The sequence below is a fragment of the Scyliorhinus torazame genome, chromosome 13, assembly GCF_047496885.1.
Source record: "Scyliorhinus torazame isolate Kashiwa2021f chromosome 13, sScyTor2.1, whole genome shotgun sequence".
Classification (NCBI taxonomy): domain Eukaryota; kingdom Metazoa; phylum Chordata; class Chondrichthyes; order Carcharhiniformes; family Scyliorhinidae; genus Scyliorhinus; species Scyliorhinus torazame.
In genome coordinates, this window is record NC_092719.1 from 109,374,373 (window position 1) to 109,393,462 (window position 19,090).

Here is a 19,090-nt window from a genome sequence, read left to right on the forward strand (position 1 = left end):
GTACCGGAGAAATGGTCTTCAATAGGGAATTAGTGCACTGGAGAGATGGTCTTCAATGAGGAGTTAATGTACTAGAGATATGGTCTTCAATAGGGTGTTAGTACTGTAGAGATGATCTTTAATACAGAGTTAGTATATTAGAGAGATGGTCTTCAATAGGGATATAGTGAACTAGAGATGGTCTTCAATAGGGATTAGTTCACTAGAGAGATGGTCTTCAATCGGGGGTTAGTGGACTAATGAGATGGTCTTCAATAGCAAATTAGTGTACTGTGAAGATGATCTTCAATACAGAGTTAGTGTATTAGAGAGATGGTCTTCATGAGGCCTTTAGTGTACTTGAGAGATGGTCTTCAATAGGGATTTAGTGTACTAGAGAGATGTCTGTGTTTCTATGATTATGTGCTAATTTTCTTCTCAATTTCAGCTCACACAGTTGGCTGTCGGTGAGAACCAGAAAGAGAGCCAAATATTTAATCTGTATCACATCGATCGTTTGGACAACTGAGATTTCTTTCCGGACATATTTAACTTGACTACATTTCCCGAGACTTAAACAACATTTGGAAGTATGTTAGGACCTTGTTGTAAAATCTTTTTTCTATCCTGTGTTCCCTTTTAATCCCCATTCTACTGCCTGCATTGATCTACAGTCTCTGGTTAGCTGCTACAACATTATTGCACCCTTTGGGATTTCTATTTAAATTGCAGTCTTTGGACACCAAAAACCAGGTCAATATGCCCCCTTTAGGTTCTGTGGCAGAACTTGTGATGTCAATTTGATAGATTTGGCAAGCAGCCAATCGGTGAATGTAGAGTTCTTGGCCTTCTCCTATTGTTGCCTATGATTGGTGGACCAGTCAAAAATGTCCAGAAAGAAGGCGGGTCTTCTGCAGAGTTCCATCTTTTGTTTCAGTTCTGTGAAGGGAGCTCAGCGAGAAGGTAGTGAAGAATCTATCTGTCTCTCTCTCTGTGCCAAACGATTTTAAGAGACATTCTTGCTAAATCTGTGGAGGCATTCTTGTTTAGAAGGCACCAGCAGCCATAAGAACTGGGAAAGAGACCTTTTTATTGTGTAAGTGCCAGCCATTTTTCCACAGGTCGGTAACACTTTTATGGTTCTGTCTGAAGGTGCTGGGAAGAGCTCAAGATTGAAGTTTAAGGTGAGAGCATTCATGAGAAAACAGCCAGAGTTTCATACAGAAATCAGGCAGGTGAAAGTTTGTTAATTCCAGGGTCAAAGCCTAGTAATTTCTCAGGGAGACGAAAGCTCCATCTCGAGGTAGAAGAGCAGAATTGTACAGATCTGAACATCCTGGGTACAGCGGCACCTGGTGACCGGTGATTGGAATTGCATTGACCTGCACATCTTGTACCTAGCTCCATCCGGTGGTATATATTATCCTCTTATTATTAATAAACAGTTTGTTCATGTTTTACTTATAAATTCACAAGGGTGAAAGGTCTTCGGGAAACACAAATTATTAGTTAATTCACTTTTGTTGGAACTCCGGGGTCTGTGGGGCTGGGGCTGACCACGCACTCCCCCAGGGTGTCATTACAAGTACATATTTATGACGCGGGCTCGTGGCTGGCCGAAAAAGGAAGATGGCTAGTCGGCAGAGGAGGAGGGGGGGTGGGGGGGTTAGCCCCCCATACAGGCTGATCACGTGGAATGTGCGGAGCCTGAATGGGCCGGTCAAGAGGGCTCACGTGTTCTCGCACCTAAAGGGGTTTAAGGTAAATGTAGCCATGCTACAGGAGACGCACCTCAAACTTGCGGACCAAACAAGATTGAGAAAAGGGTGGACGGACCAGGATTCAAAGACCAGAGAAGTAGCAATCCTGGTCAGCAAACGGGTGGCTTTTGAGGCAGGGAATATTATGGCTGACAAGGGGGGCAGGTACATAATGGTTAGCGGGAAGCTGCAGGGGACCCAGGTGGTGCTAGTGAACGTTTACGCCCCGAACTGGGATGACGTGGAATTCATGAGATGCACGCTGGGTAAAATTCTGGACTTAGACTCACACAATCTGATTATGGGGGGTGACTTTAACACAGTTATTGACCCTGTATTGGACCGGTCAAACCCCAGGTCGGGGAAGCGACCAGCGGCGGCTAAAGAACTGAGGGGATTCACGGAAGAGGTGGGGGGTGGAGACCGGTGGCGATTTGCCCTACCGAGGGCGAAGGAGTTCTCTTTTTTTTTCCATGTCCACCAAGTTTACTCCCGTATAGATTTCTTTTATGAAATGAAATGAAATGAAAATCGCTTATTGTCACAAGTAGGCTTCAATGAAGTTACTGTGAAAAGCCCCTAGTCGCCACATTCCGGCGCCTGTTCGGCGAGGCTGGTCCGGGAATTGAACCGTGCTGCTGGCCTGCCTTGGTCTGCTTTAAAAGCCAGCGATTTAGCCGTTAATCCCCAGGGTGGAGGGAACGGAATACTCGGCCCTTGCAGTCTCCGATCATGCTCCGCACTGGGTGGATTTGCGTCTTGGGGAGGAGAGAGGTCATCCCCCACTATGGAGGCTAGATGTGGGGCTGCTGGCAGATGACAAGGTTTGTGGGCGGTTAAGGAGGAACATTAAAAATTACCTGGAAACTAACGATACGGGGGAGGTAGCAGCGTCCATGGTGTGGGAGGCTCTGAAGGCAGTTATCAGAGGGGAGTTAATCTCTATCAGATCCCATAGGGAGAAGAAAGAAAGAGCGGAGAGAGAGGCTAGTCGGGGAGATACTCAGAGTAGACAGGAGTTACACGGAGACCCCCGAGGCGGGGCTACTGAAAGAGCGCCGGAGACTGCAGGCGGAATTCGACCTGCTAACTACAGGGAAAGCGGTAACACAGCTGAGGAAGGCCAAAGGGGCTGTCTATGAATACAGGGAGAAAGCAAGTAGAATGCTGGTGCACCAACTTTTCAAGAGAGAGGCAGCCAGGGAAATTGGGGAAGTATGGGATAAGGAGGGCAATACGGTCAAGGACCCAGAGGGGGTGAACAAAGTCTTTAGGGCGTTTTACAGTAAATTGTATGAGTCAGAGCCCCCGCCGGGAGGGGAAGGGATTGAGCAATTCATGGACCAACTGAGGTTTCCAAAGGTGGAAGAGGATCTGGTGAAGGGGCTGGGGGCCCCGATAGAGCTGGAGGAGATGATAAAGGGTCTAGGGCACATGCAGTCGGGCAAGGCCCCGGGGCCGGACGGCTACCCTGTAGAATTCTACAAGAAATTTTCGGAGCTGCTGTGCCCACTCCTGCTAAGGACCTTTAATGAGACCAAAGAGAGAGGGACCCTCCCCCCTACTATGTCACAGGTGTGGTGAACCACTGGAATAGGAGATGTAAGGTAGGACGTGCACTACAGGTTCGCCGGTAGCTCCTGCCGGCTGGCTCCGCCCAGGGAGAACTGTATAAATATGCATGACCTCCAGTGCCCTGCCATTTCGCCAGCTGCAGCAGGAGGGCACACATCTGACTGTAATAAAGCCACAGTTGTACCCAACTTTAGTCTTTGTGCAATTGATCGTGCATCAATTTATTACAGTCAGATTTTCCACAGAATGGATGTCCGAATTAAGCCCGATTGCCTGTAGCTGGATCCGTACTCGCCAGATGCCAGGAAAGACTTTGCTCACTGGCTAGCATGTTTTGAGGCCTACATCAAGGCTGCGGACCCCGAGCGAACGGAGCTCAGAAGATAAACGTCCTGTACTCCAGACTGAGATACAGCGTGTTCCCCTTGATTCAAGATGCCCCGAATTACACAAAAGCAATGGAACTCCTCAAAGAACACCACGCGCAGGAGGCGAACACGCTTTACGCCAGGCATGTACTCGCCACCCGCTCGCAACTACCTGGTGAGTCCATCGAAGATTTCTGGCGGGCCCCAATTCCACTCGTCCGGGACTGTGACTGTCAGGCCGTCACGGCCGCCGAACACGCGAATCTCCTCATGCGCGATGCCTTCGTGACGGGATTGCGGACGATTACTGGAAGGGGCCACGCTCGAATTGGCGGAGACGAAAACCTTGTTGCATCCCATAATGTACAATCGTACCCCACCCCCCCCCCCCCCACCCCCTGCCAGGCTGCCCACCTTTCTACTCCTTCCAACCCCTCCTGGACCCCGCCGCCGACCTCCTCAGCCTGGGCCCTGCCTTCCCAATACGCCTGCACCGCACGTCGATCCGCGTACCCCGGGGGGGGGGGGGGGGGGGGGGGGGGGCTGCTACTTTTGCGTCCAGCAGAGGCAACCCTGCCAACACTGCCTGGCCCGCACTGCAGTTTGTAAAGCCTGCAGTAAAAAGGGCCACTTCACGGCGGTGTGCCAGGCACGGCAGTCGCTGCGATCACGCCCACTAAGGCCCCCCCCCATGCCAGACGCACAATGGGAGCCACCATCTTCTCCTCCCGGGTCCATATGCGACCAATGGGCACCGCCATCTTGTCCCCCTTCGGCCACGTGCGCCCCATGGCTGCCGCCATCTTATCCCGACCCCGCAATGTGCGCACCATGGGTGCCGCCATCTTGTCCCCCACAGGGTCTCCGGACATCCCGACATCGGAACTGCACACGCTCGCCACCCGAACCATCCGATGGCTACCTGCAGCTCGCTTCAATGACGCTGGACCAATCTCGCCCGCACAAACTGGCCACCGCGTCGACGATGGTTAAAATCAACGGCCACGCGACCTCGTGCCTGCTGGACTCCGGGAGAACCAAAAGCTTTGTTCACCCAGATACGGTAAGGCGCTGCTCCCTCGCGGTCCACCCTGCCAATCAAAGGATCTCCCTAGCCTCCGGATTCCACACCGTCCCGATCCGAGGCTTTTGTACAGTCACCCTCACGGTCCAAGGCGTAGAATTTAGTAACTTTTGCTTCTATGTCCTTCCTAGTCTCTGCACTGCACTCCTGTTGGACCTGGACGTCCAGTGCAACCTCCAGAGCCTCACCCTCAAATTCAGCGGACCCTTACCCCCCCCTTACCGCTTGCGGCCTCGCGACCCTCAAGGTCGATACCCCCTCCCTTTTTGCCAATCTAACTGCAGATTGCAAGCCTGTTGCCACTAGGAGCAGATGGTACAGCAGCCAGGACAAGACCTTCATCAGGTCCGAAGTCCAGCGGCTGCTTAAGGAGGGTATTATCGAGGCCAGCAACAGCCCCTGGAGAGCTCAAGTGGTCGTGGTTAAAACTGGGGAGAAACACAGGATGGTCGTGGACTACAGCCAGACCATCAATCGGTACACGCAGCTCGACGCGTACCCCCTCCCACGCATATCTGATATGGTCAATCAGATTGCGCAGTACCGGGTCTTCTCAACAATTGACCTGAAATCCGCCGACCACCAGCTCCCCATCCGGAAGTCGGACCGGCCATACACTGCCTTCGAGGCGGACGGTCGCCTCTACCACTTCCTTAGGGTCCCTTTCGTTGTCACAAATGGGGTCTCAGTCTTCCAAAAAGAGATGGACCGAATGGTCGACCAGTACAGTTTGCGGGCCACCTTTCCGTACTTAGATAGTGTCACCATCTGTGGCCATGACCAGCAGGACCACAATGCCAACCTCGATAAATTCCTCCGCACTGCCACTCTTCTCAACCTGACCTACAACAAAGAGAAGTGTGTGTTCAGCACGACCCAGTTAGCCATTCTCGGCTATATAGTCCAAAACGGACTTCTCGGGCCCGACCCTGACCGCATGCGCTCCCTCATGGAACTTCCCCTCCCCCACTGCCCCAAGGCCCTCAAACGCTGCATGGGGTTCTTTTCCTACTACGCTCAGTGGGTCCCAAACTATGCGGACAAGGCCCGCCCACTCATTCAGTCCACCCAATTCCCCCTTGCGGCCGAGGCACAACATGCTTTCGCCCGCATCAGAGCAGACATCGCCAAGGTCGGGATGCACGCAGCGGACGAGTCACTGCCTTTCCAAGTAGAAAGCGACGCTTCAGACGTCACCCTTGCCGCCGCTCTAAACCAGGCAGGCAGACCCGTGGCATTCTTTTCCCGCACCCTTCATGCCTCTGAAATTCAACGCCGAAAAGGAGGCCCAAGCTATCGTTGAAGCTGTGCGGCATTGGAGGCATTACCTGGCCGGTAAGAGATTCACTCTCCTGACGGACCAACGGTCGGTAGTCTTCATGTTCAATAACACACAGCGGGGCAAGATCAAAAATGATAAAATCTTGCGGTGGAGAATCGAGCTCTCCCACCTATAATTACGAGATCTTGTATCGCCCCGGTAAACTCATCGAGCCCCCAGACGCCCTCTCCCGAGGTACATGTGCCAGCGCACAAGTGGACCAACTCCGGGCCCTACACGACAGTCATTGTCACCCGGGGGTCACTCGATTGTACCATCTGGTCAAAGCTCGCAATCTGTCCTACTCCGTCGAGGAAGTAAGGACAGTCACCAGGGACTGCCAGGTCTGTGCGGAGTGCAAGCCCCACTTCTACTGGCCGGACCATGCGTGCCTGGTGAAGGCTTCCCGCCCCTTTGAACGCCTCAGCGTGGATTTCAAAGGGCCCCTCCCCTCCACCGACTGTAACACGTACATTCTCAGTATGGTCGATGAGTACTCCAGATTCCCCTTCGCCATCCCATGCCCCGATATGACGTCTGCCACCATCATCAAGGCCCTCAGCACCATCTTCGCTCTGTTCAGTTTCCCCGCCTACATTCACAGTGACAGGGGATCCTCATTCATGAACGATGAGCTGCGTCAGTTCCTGCTCAGCAGGGGTATAGCTTCCAGCAGGACGACCAGCTTCAACCCCTGGGGAAACGGGCAAGTAGAACGGGAGAATGGGACGGTTTGGAGGGCCGTCCAGCTGGCCCTACTGTCCAGGAACCTTCCAGCCTCTCGCTGGCAGGTGGTCCTCCCTGATGCTCTGCACTCCATCCGGTCACTATTGTGCACCGCCACTAATAACACACCCCACAAACGTGTTCTTACCTTCCCCAGGAAGTCCACATCCGGGGTGTCGCTCCCGACTTGGCTCTCAGCTCCAGGACCGGTCCTTCTCCGTAGGCATGTCCGACTCCACAAGGCGGACCCCTTGGTGGACAGGGTTCACCTGCTCCACGCCAACCCTCAGTATGCCTACGTTGAGTTCCCCGACGGCCTCCAAGATACTGTCTCACTCAGGGACCTGGCACCGTCAGGTTCCACCCCCCCCCCCCTCCACCAATGCACCCCCCACCCCCCCACCTCCCACTGCGCTGCCAATATTGACCCCACCAGACCCCCCCTCCATTTTTCCACACAAGAGGACGAAGAGGACTTCTGCACGCTCCCAGAGTTCCCCGATGACTGGCCAGCATCAGCACCGCCACCACCGCCATCGGTGCCACCTCCACCACCGCCAGAACCGACTTCGCCGCCACCGCTACGCCGCTCCCAACGAAGCACCAAAGCACCGGACTGCCTGAACCTTTGACGGACTCCGGACCGTCAACATGGACTTTTCTTTCCCTACCACTGTACGTGATTGCACTAATTGTATACAGTTTCACGTCACCCCCACCGGACTCATTTTGAACAGGCGGTGAATGTGGTGAACCACTGTAATAGGAGATGTAAGGTAGGACCTGCACTACAGGTTCGCCGGTAGCTCCTGCCGGTTGGCTCCACCCACGGAGAACTGTATAAATATGCATGACCTCCAGTGCCCTGTCATTTCGCCAGCTGCAGCAGGAGGCCACACATCTGACTGTAATAAAGCCACAGTTTCACCCAACTTTAGTCTTTGTGCAATTGGCCGTGCATCAACCGGCTTCGATTTCACTCATCCTCAAACAAGAGAAAGATCCGCTACACTGTAGGTTTTATAGACCGATATCGCTCCTGAACGTAGACGCCAAACTGCTGGCCAAGATCCTGGCTGCTAGAATTGAGGACTGTGTCCCTGGGGTGATAGGGGAGGATCAGACAGGCTTCGTCAAGGGCAGGCAATTGAACTCCAATGTACGGAGGCTCCTAAACATCATCATGATGCCCTCAGAGGGAGGGGAGGCAGAAGTGGTGACGGCGATGGACGCAGAGAAAGCCTTTGACCGGGTGGAATGGGAGTACCTGTGGGAAATGCTGAGAAGGTTCGGATTCGATGAGGGGTTCATTGGTTGGGTCCAGCTACTCTACCAGGCCCCCGTAGCAAGTGTGTGCATGAACAGGGTGAGGTCGGAATACTTTAGGCTCCACCGGGGGACAAGGCAGGGGTGCCCCCTCTCCCCGTTATTATTCGCCCTTGCAACAGAGCCGCTGGCTATAGCGCTGCGGGCTTCAAAGAACTGGCAGGGGTTGGTTCGGGGGGGGGGAGGAGGAGCATTGGGTCTCGCTCTATGCGGATGATCTGCTCCTGTATATTTCGGACCCACTAGAGGGGATGGGGGAGGTCATGCAGATTCTGAGGGACTTTGGCAATTTCGCAGGGTACAAACTAAATGAAAAGAAAACTGCCATGTTCGTGATCCAAGCTAAGGGGCAGGAAAAGAGACTGAGAGAGCTTCCGCTTAAGATGGTCGAGAAGAGCTTTCGGTACCTAGGGATACAGGTGGCTCGAAAGTGGGATGACCTCCACAAGCTTAATCTATCTCGGCTGGTAGAGCAGATGGAGGGGGACATCAAAAGGTGGGACATGCTCCCGCTTTCTCTAGCGGGGAGGGTGCAGACCGTTAAGATGACGGTCCTCCCAGATTCCTGTTCGTCTTCCAGTGCCTTCCCGTCTTCATCCCTAAGTCCTTCTTTAAGCGGGTGAACAAGATCATCTCGGGATTCGTATGGGTAAATAAGACCCCGCAAGTAAAGAGACTGTATCTAGAGTGCAGTCAGGGGGAGCGGGGGGGCTGGCGCTGCCGAACCTTTGCAGCTACTATTGGGCGGCTAACATAGCCTTGATTAGGAAATGGGTATTGGGGGGGGCGGAGGGGTCGACGTGGGAGCAGTTAGAGGCGGCGTCATGCAAAGGTACCAGCCTAGGGGCACTTGTAATGGCACCTCTGCCGTTCTCGCCGGCCCTCTACTCCTCTAGTCTGCTGGTGGTGGCGGCATTAACGATCTGGGGTCAGTGGAGAAGGCACAGGAGGGTGGAGGGAGCCTCTGTTTGGACCCCGATACGCAACAATCACAGATTTATCCCGGGCAAGATAGACGGAGGGTTTCAAAGCTGGCATAGGGCAGGCATTAAAAGGATGGGGGACCTGTTCATAATGGGACCTTTCCCAGCCTGAAAACGCTGATGGAGAAATTCAGTTTGCCCCCTGGAAACGCTTTCAGATACCTTCAGGTACGCGCCTTTCTCAAAAAACAGGTGGTGTCATTTCCGCTGCTACCCCCACGCAGGATACAGGATAGGGTGGTCTCTGGCACCTGGGTAGGGGAGGGGAAGGTGTCGGACATCGACCAGGAACTTCAGGAGGCGGAGGAAGCCCCAGTGGTGGAACTTAAGGACAAATGAGAGGAGGAGCTAGGTGGGGAGCTGTGGGCGGACGCCCTAAACAGGGTCAATTCCTCTTCATCATGTGCCAGGCTTAGCTTAATCCAGGTTAAGGTAGTCCACCGGGCACACATGACGACAACCAGGATGAGCAAGTTCTTTGGGGTTGAGGATAAATGTGCGAGGTGTGCGGGAAGCCCTGCAGATCATGTCCATATGTTCTGGGCATGCCCGGCTCTTAAGGGATTCTGGCAGGGATTTGCTAAGGCAATGTCCAAGATCTTAGGCACGTGCGTGGTGCCGAGTCCAGAGATAGCGATCTTTGGTGTGTCAGTCGATCCGGGAGTTCAGGAAGCGAAAGAGGCCGACGTATTGGTCTTTGCCTCCCTGGTAGCCCGGAGACGGATCCTGTGGAGGGACTTGAAGCCCCCGAGCGTGGAGACCTGGGTGAGTGACATGGCTGGGTTTATCAGTCTCGAGAAAATAAAGTTTGCCTTGAGTGGGTCCATGATGGGATTCTCTCGGAGACGGCAGCCGTTCCTCCACTTTCTAGGAGAGCAGTAAAGGTCAGCAGCAGCATCAGCAGCATCCCGGGGGGGGATTGTTATGTAATATTGTTCTTTTCTCTGTATATATGGTTAACATTTATTTTGTTCTGTTAAATGTTGTGAACGGTTATGCAAAAATTACGTTTTGATAAAAATTTGAATAAAAATAATTTTTTAAAAAACAACCAAGTACATATTTATAATTGTACTACAGACTTTCACCATCCAAGTAAATAATCTTTTACATGTCCATCATCAGGTTATGGCCTGAATTTCTACCCAGATGACTCTCCATCTCTATGTAAATACCCGAAACAGAGGCCCGAATCCAGAAGTCCTTCCCCTGAACCAGGCCTCCTTTATTTTTGTGTGGTGGTAGAGGATATGCAGGCATGTTCTAAATTGCACCCGTGGTTCACGGAGGCAACTGCCATGGGAATCAACAGCTACATTCAGTCTTGTGTGATTTTAGCGAAGTACATGACTGAAATCCAAAGTGTGCAGATTAGACCTGCACACTAGTCTAAATCTTGTGGATTCATTTGGATAGTCAGGGTACCCTTTTGGAGAAGAAAGGTATCCCTTCGGATATAGTTCTGCGACACCTTTGAGAGAAGTAAGGTACTCTTTCGGAGAGGTCAGGTGCCATTTGGGATGGTTACAAATAGATATGATTGTGTATAAAAAGTGCATAAACTCATTGGAACTGTCAAGCTGTCAAAGAACTGTCAGGCTGTTGAGGAGCTGTCAAAAAAACTGTCAAACTGTCAAGGAATAGTTACATTCAGAAAAAAAACTTTGTTGAGCTGTTAAGGAACTGTTAAAGTTGTTAAAGAACTGTCAAGCTGTCAAAGACACTGTCAAGATGTTAATGAATTGTCACGCCGTCAAAGAACTGTCAAAAATCATTGGAACTGCCAAAGCTCTCACAAAATTTAACTGGGTTTTAAATGTTAAAAACAAGATTTGACCCTGGCCTCAACTCCACATTCTGCTTACATCTGATAACTTTTGACTCCCTTTTTAGTCAAGAATCTCTCTACCTCTGCCTTAAAAATATTCAACGACTTCCACCACTCTCTGGAAAAGAGTGTTCCAAAGATTCACAACCCTCTTAGAGAAGAACATTCTTTTAATCTCCCTTTTAAATGGGACACCACTTATTTGTAAACCGTTCCAGTTCCAGTCTCTTCCATAGGGGACAACATCCTGTCAACATCCACTCTGTTGTTATGAAACCCTGCTGATGTTATGTGCGAGAGTGTTTCAACCTGACAACACTGGTTTCATGTGGTGTTTTGTTTTTGGGATATTAGTGAGAAATATTTGCAGAAACAGTGAGAATGTAAATTTCTCTTTCATTAAAGAATCACAAAACTATTTAATCAAGTAGAAGAAAGGTAATGAAATACTCCAAAGAACAGTCTTATATATCAGCAAAATTAACAGTAAGCCCTTTGTCCCTCAAAGACTGAAAACCTAAAAGCATCTGTTTGCCCTGTAATCCTAAATTCTCTTGAGACCCCTCCGTTTTCCGAACAGTAATCATAAACCTATTGGCCAAATCTAGCCAGTGACTACCACACTGAACAGCTTAAAGGACCAGGATCTGGGAAAGGTCTTTGGTTCAGCAAGGAAAAATAATCTTTTGCACAAACTGGCTACTGCCTTCAGCACTGCATGTCTAGATCAGCTGTTTCCTGAGGATGATTACCCCGTTCCCTCTGTCGCTCTGGCCTTTTCAGCACCTCACCTGGGTCTGACCACTCCTTCCTAGCTCATAGCCCTCTGACAACTAAAATGTATTGATTGTAAAGAACACCCTGTCCCCCAGTTTCCTTCCTTTGCTCTTAGTTGCTGCCCAGACATGGTTTACAAAATACACAGGGACGGATTCTCCATTGACCGACACTGAAAGCGGAAAAGGTGATTGGGTGGAATATCAGTCTTGAAGCCAAAATTGTGGCAGGCGCCAGGCTGATGCTAAATTAATTCTCTGGTGCCTTGGCAGTGGCGTCAATGTGTTCCATTCTGCATGTACAGTAAACGGTGTTACAACGACACCCATGTGGCGACCAGGGACGTGGTCGAGTGGTGCTTCGGCACCCTGAAGATGCAAAAGGTGCCTGGACCCCTCTGGAGGAGCCCTCCAGTATAGCGTTAAGAGTGTCTCCCACGTCATGGTGGCCTGATGCGTCCTCCATAACATGGCATAGCAGAGGGGCGATGTGCTGGAGGAGGAGAATGAATGTCAGTCCTCGCCCGATGAGGAGGAAGCGGGAGTGGACAAGGATGGACAGGACATCGGGCTCATTCAGGCATGGGTGGCTGCACAACATGTTCTCCTAGGCCGACAATCTTGGACTCCCGCTCCTCCCTCCGGGTGCTTGATGGCCTCCGGGCTACTCCTTGGGAAGGAGGCGTGAACACCTCCAGGTTCACCGAGAAGGGGGACTGGCCAGGGGCATGGACATCCCATCCCACCCCCATAACCCACCCTCAGCCGACCCACCCCCTTCCATGAACATCCTCCCTGTGCCACCCCCCCATCCTGTTGTAACCCCCTCCATTATTCCTACCTGCCTCACTATGGGGTGCGGGCCCAGGATTGGCAGTAACAGCAGGCCTGGCCAATGGGACAGAAGATGAGGACAATATGCTCTAGGATGTGCTCTGGTGCTCTGTATCATTTGACAATGTCTGACTCCTGCCCACGGTAGCACTTTCCACTGTCCACCTGGGTGACCCCTGCATGAACTGATCGTTCCATCACATGGTCCTAACGAATCTCCAGGGTGGCGGTGATGGGGTTAGTGGGGGGATGGGGGGGGGGGGGGGGGTTGGCTGATGATGGGGGTGGGACACTGGAGTGGTGAACGTTGGCTGCACTGTGGTCCATGGGCCAAGCCCACTCACAACCTCCGCCCATCCCATCCCCCCAACGCCCGCCATGTTCCCCCTCTGCAACCAACCCAGTCCGCCCATCCCTCAAACCTTTCTGAAAGAGCACTGAGACAGGTTGTAACATTGTGCACAGGTGTTCATTGTGGACAACAGGATTGTGCCCCAGCCCCTATCGCTATCTTATGTGCTGCACCCAAGCCATCCTAACTGGTGTCTACCTTTTCTGGCCAAACAGGCCCTAACATTACATCTAAGTGGATCCCCATAATAATAATCTTTATTGTCACAAGTAGGTTTATATTATCAATGCAATGAAGTTACTGTGAAAAGTCCCTAGTCGCCACATTCCGTCACCTGTTTGGGTATACAGAGGGAGAATTCAGAATGTCCCAATTATCTAACAGCACAACTTTTGGGACTTGTGGGAGGAAACTGGAGCATGCAGTACATCAGGAGTGGAGGTGGCGTGCTGCAATTCCTGTCCTGTGACCCGGGTTCCCTTTGGCGGGCGTCTTCTGGGTGACCGGGCTTGGACGGGCCCAGCTACTGCTCAGGTGTGCCAGGTGGCATGGTACCACCCTGTTGTGCCTGCTGCCCATGTGATGCACGAGGGACAGGAGGGAGGAGTCCAAGGTTCTGCAGTGTCCCGGCACCTACCCTGTGGGGGTCACTGGCATGGGCCCCATCTCCTCCTCCTCCCTCCGGGTGCTCGATGGCCTCCGGGCTACCCCTTGGGATGGAGGTGTGAGCGGAGCTAACCTCTGAGGCTCCCCCGCCACCTGGCCCTGTCAGTCCTGGAGGCCTGCTGCCATCTCAACAAGGATCTGCATGCTCGTGGCCATAGAGCACAGGGCCCACTTCCACCTGGGACTACACCACATCGCGTTGCGACTGTTACACCGCCTTCTGGGTCTGTGTCACATCAGCCAGTGACTGCGCCATCTCCCTCTGGGACTGGGCCATCTTTGTAGTGATATCATGGTTGTGTTGTAATTCACTGACTGACCACTAGGAGCCTCACTAGTACATAAGTGAATGTTAAAGTCAGCTGACCCCTCAGACTGGCTAGAGGAAGTCAAAGAGAGAGGTTGCTTGTACATGACTTTATTGTTTTTTTCATCTGTTCTCTTGTATATAGTTTACCCACAGTTAATGTTAATAAATTGTTTATAGCTTTAGCTACAAGTATTCTTGTCATGAATAAGGCCATCCGACAAGAACATTACAACTTTCCTCTGGACTTGTGCCAAGAAGATAGAAAAGCAACATATTCATCAACAGACATAGTATAACACGCAACTGGAACCACTCACTTCAGATGACCTTGTAAGAATAAAAATTCCGGATGGAGGTTGGTCTGCTCCTGCAACAATCATAAGGCAAGCAGCTCCCCGCTCCTACATTGTGAAATCAGCGGAAGGCACTATTCTACGCAGAAATCGACGTGCACTACAAGACATTTGACTACAAAACCAAATTTTTCCTCATTTAAATTTGATTGAATCAATTTTTCATGACACTTTGACACATGCCAGAAATAATGATGACATGCACGAGCCAGTGAAAACTTCGTCATCACCGCCTACCAATGGGCATACTACCACACAAATACAGATTCATGGAAGGACCGTGCTAGCGCCACGGTAGCACAGTTGTTAGCACTGCCACTTCACAGCACCAGGGTTACAGGATTGATTCCCGGTTTGGGTTACTGTCTGTGTGTAGTCTGCATGTTCTCCCCGTGTCTGCGTAAGTTTCCTCCGGGTGCTCCGGTTTCCTCCCACAAGTCCCAAAAGATGTGCTGTTAGGTGAATTGGACATTCTGAATTCTCCCTCTGTGTATCCGAACAGGTGCCGGAGTGTGGGGACTTGGGGATTTTCACAGTAACTTCATTGCAGTGTTAATGTAAGTCTACTTGTGATAATAATAAAGATTAGTTATAATGGTGCTGCAAAATTTAATTCTAAATAAGGACATTATCATGGAACAAGGTTGAAAGTTAGAAAGCTGTTTTCATTGGTGATCATTGCTGAAATTATAAAGGCAGATGTCAAGGGTGCTCATTTGTTCAAATAATATTGAGCCCATCAGGTGGAAATCTGCCTATTCAGCTGGGTGAAAATAGTTCCCAATTAGATTTTCATATTCTTTGATGATAAACAAACAAGTCACAAGGCCAGACTCTTGGCACCATTTTGATTTATATTCCTCACCCATGTTTACACAAGGACAACTTTATGTAGCTTATTCCATAATGAAAAGATTTGATTTTGTTAAAGTCTTTGGTGGAAGAATAACCAGAATTTTGTATTTAAAGTTTTTTGGCAGCGAAGGGAGAACAGTACATTGCAGGGAGAGTTATAATTTTAATAAAGGTAATAATTTCACTGCAAATGTTTTGCAGGTCTCTGGCAGTTGTCTTAATTATTGAAACATATCTAAAATTAGATTATATAGAATCATAGAAGTTTACAGCATGGAAACAGGCCCTTCGGCCCAACCAGTCCATGCCGCCCAGTTTTTACCATTAAGCTAGTCCCAGTTGCCCGCACTTGGCCCATAACCCTCTATACCCATCTTACCCATGTAACTATTGAATGCTTTTTAAAAGACACAATTGTACCCGCCTCTACTACTACCTCTGACAGCACATTCCAGACACTCACTATCCTCTGAGTGAAGAAATTGCCCCTCTGGGCCCTTCTGAATCTCTCCCCTCTCACCTTAAACCTATGCCCTCTAGTTTTAGACTCCCCTACCTTTGGGAAAAGATGTTGACTATCTACCTTATCTATGCCCCTCATTATTTTATAGACCTCTATAAGATCACCCCTAAGCCTCCTACGCTCCAGGGAAAAAAGTCCCAGTCTATCCAGCCTCTCATTATAACTCGAACCATCAAGTCCCGGTAACATCCTAGTAAATCGTTTCTGCACTCTTTCTAGTTTAATAATATCCTTTCTATAATAGGGCGACCAGAACTGCACACAGTATTCCAAGTGTGGCCGTACCAATGTCTTGTACAACTTCAACAAGACGTCCCAACTCCTGTATTCAATGTTCTGACCAATGAAACCAAGCATGCCGAATGCCTTCTTCACCACCCTGTCCACCTGCGACTCCACCTTCAAGGAGCTATGAACCTGTACTCCTAGATCTCTTTGTTCTATAACTCTCCCCAACGCCATACCATTAACTGAGTAGGTCCTGGCCTGATTCGATCTGCCAAAATGCATCACCTCACATTTATCTAAATTAAACTCCATCTGCCATTCGTCGGCCCACTGGCCTAATTGATCAAGATCCCGTTGCAATCCTAGATAACCTTCTTCACTATCCACTGTGCCACCAATCTTGGTGTCATCTGCAGACTTACTAACCATGCCTCCTAAATTCTCATCCAAATCATTAATATAAATCACAAATAACAGTGGACCCAGCACCGATCCCTGAGGCACACCACTGGTCACAGGCCTCCAGTTTGAAAAACAACCCTCTACAACCACCCTCGGTCTTCTGTCGTCCAGCCAATTTTGAATCCAATTGGCAACCTCACCCTGGATCCCGTGAGCTTTAACCTTCTGCAACAACCTACCATGCGGTACCTTGTCAAAGGCTTTGCTAAAGTCCATGTAGACAACGTCTACTGCACTGCCCTCATCTACCTTCTTGGTCACCCCCTCAAAAAACTCAATCAAATTTGTGAGACATGATTTTCCACGCACAAAGCCATGCTGACTGCCCCGAATCAGTCCTTGCCTCTCTAAATGCTTGTAGATCCTGTCTCTCAGAATACCTTCTAGCAACTTACCTACTACAGACGTTAGGCTCACCGGTCTGTAGTTCCCAGGCTTTTCCCTGCTGCCCTTCTTAAACAAGGGCACAACATTCGCCACTCTCCAATCTTCAGGCACCTCACCTGTGGCTGCCGATGATTCAAATATCTCTGTTAGGGGACCTGCAATTTCCTCCCTAGACTCCTTCAACATCCTGGGATACATTTCATCAGGTCCCGGGGATTTATCTACCTTGATGCGCTTTAAGACTTCCAGCACCTCCTCCTCTGTAATATGCAGTGGAATTAATCAAGCAAAAACATTTAAGATGTCCAAGCTGCAAGACGAAGTTGATTTATTTTTGCTCTACAGGAACAGTTATTTTAGCTCTGTTGTAGGGGGCCTTCCTGTTTATTCCCTTATATAAAAATCCAGCGGATTCCCAGCAAAAGGTCACCATGGGAAGCGTGGAAACCAACTCTCTCTCTGTAGAAATGGCTGCAGCAGGCAGAGACCAGAATCTGATAACCCTTTCTGCGGAAATGGCTGGTCTGAAGCTCTCCTGGAAAAGCTGTGAGTAAGATATTGCTAACTGCAAAGAGGATCATTGCTGTAGGTCAGAGACTGAAAACCACACTCGTACTGTGAAGGAAGTGCCCTAAAGATCTCATCTTCTGAAGCAAGGACTCTTATCTTTTCACCTTGATCCTTAGTATTTTTACACTTTTCCACTCCCTTTCTGTGTTTGTCGGTCTTGTGTGTGTGGTAGAAAGTGGGGCAGATAAAGGGGGCAGTTAGGTTTCAGTTTAACATTAAGCAGCTGTATTTACTGTATATTTCATATTTGGTCTTGTTATATATACAGTAATTGTGTTTAAACTTACAAACCCAGTGACTGTAATTATTGGACCTCCAACGTCCAAAGTTTTTGGGACTTTAATAAGAATTCTTGGTTAATTGACTTGTGTTGTGAGTCCGGGCCGAGTGGGGTTGGAATTGACCGCGCACTAGCCCAGGGTGGTGTAACACCGTCTTTGCTGGTCCCACCCAGTGTCAGCCCGGTTTGGTGGTAGCTCTGTCACCTCTGTACCTGACAGTTGTGGTTGAAATTTCAGTGCAGTACTGAGGGAGTGCTGCACTCTTAGAGGTGCTACCTTTCTGATGAGACACTAAACCAAGACCCTGTCTGGTCTTAAATGGGCACAAAAGACTCATGACACTTTTTTTTAAAGAAGAGCGGCTGAGTTCCTCTGAGTGGCCTGATCAATATTTATCCCTCAATTCAACATCACTGAAACAGGTAATCCAGTCATTCGCACAGTGCTGAGTGGGTGATCTTGCTGCGTGTAAATTGGCTGCAGCATTTTCACATTACAGCAGTGACTACATGAAAAGTTTTTATCTGGCTGTGAAGTGCTTAGAATAGTGTGGCACGGTGGCACAGTGGTTAGCACTGCTGCCTCACAGCGCCAGGAACCCGGGTTTAATTCCGGCCTTGGGTGACCGTCTGTGTTCTGGTTGTAACCTTTTCCCCGTGTCTGTGTGGGTTTCCACCGGGTGCTCCGGTTTCCTCTCACAGTCCAAAGGTGTGCAGGTTAGGTAGATTGGTCATGATCAATTGCCCCTTTGTGTCCAAAGATGTGCAGGTTAGGTGGGGTTACAGGGATAGGGCAGGGGAGTGGGCAGTAAGGTGATCTTTCAGAGGGTCGGTGTATACTCAATGGGCCAAATGGCTTCCTTCTGCGCTATAGGAATTCTATGATTCCATGAATGTCATGAGATTGTGAAAGGTGCGATATAAATGCCACACGTTTCTTTATTTTCTTTTCACTTGGCTTATTCGCTGCTCAGCAAGGACAGGCCTTACTCGGGCTCAGTAACTCTCCTCAATTACCCTCCTCCATCACCTCGCACCAAACTGCAACCTGCTCCTGACCCTCACTCCACTTTACCGTACCCGGCCCAGTTCATGCCCTCACTCCAACTGCAAGTCCCTCCAACAATCTGAAAGCAAATGACTTACTTACCAATCTGTTGTCCATCACTAAAATTATCTGCAACGAAACATAAAAGACAATCAATCATCTAATGACACAAAATATCGTGAGCAAAGGATCTAATAAAGCACGACAGCAGGAGGTGACTGAAAGAATTTCAATCCTTTCATCCTCTCTGAAACTTCCAACATTTGGACTAATTTCTTTCCTGTGCAGTTCACTGCTCCCACTACGACCAAGTGGGACAGAACAATACAATACTTGGGACAGAACACTGTCATGTGTACCATAGGAAGATATGGTTTCATTCATTTTAGTTCAAAGTAAAATGGAATATGTGACCTCCTCCTATTTTTGCCCGGCACTAGAGCTATGACCTGGTTGCCATGGGACTGGCATCATGGGTGACGTCCTATTGAAACCC

At 49.9% G+C, this 19,090-nt stretch overlaps 1 protein-coding gene across 5 annotated transcripts in view; it reads right to left on the bottom strand.

Annotated features, from left to right (window-relative positions):
- The window catches only part of LOC140388230 (cadherin-related family member 4-like), a 330,338-nt gene that overhangs the window by 269,594 nt on the left and 41,654 nt on the right, over positions 1–19,090 (bottom strand). For all 5 annotated transcript variants that reach the window (XM_072472043.1, XM_072472040.1, XM_072472041.1 and 2 more), the window contains exon 2: positions 18,697–18,723. In XM_072472043.1, the coding sequence (XP_072328144.1) occupies positions 18,697–18,723 (27 nt within the window). The remainder of the gene's footprint in view (positions 1–18,696; positions 18,724–19,090) is intronic.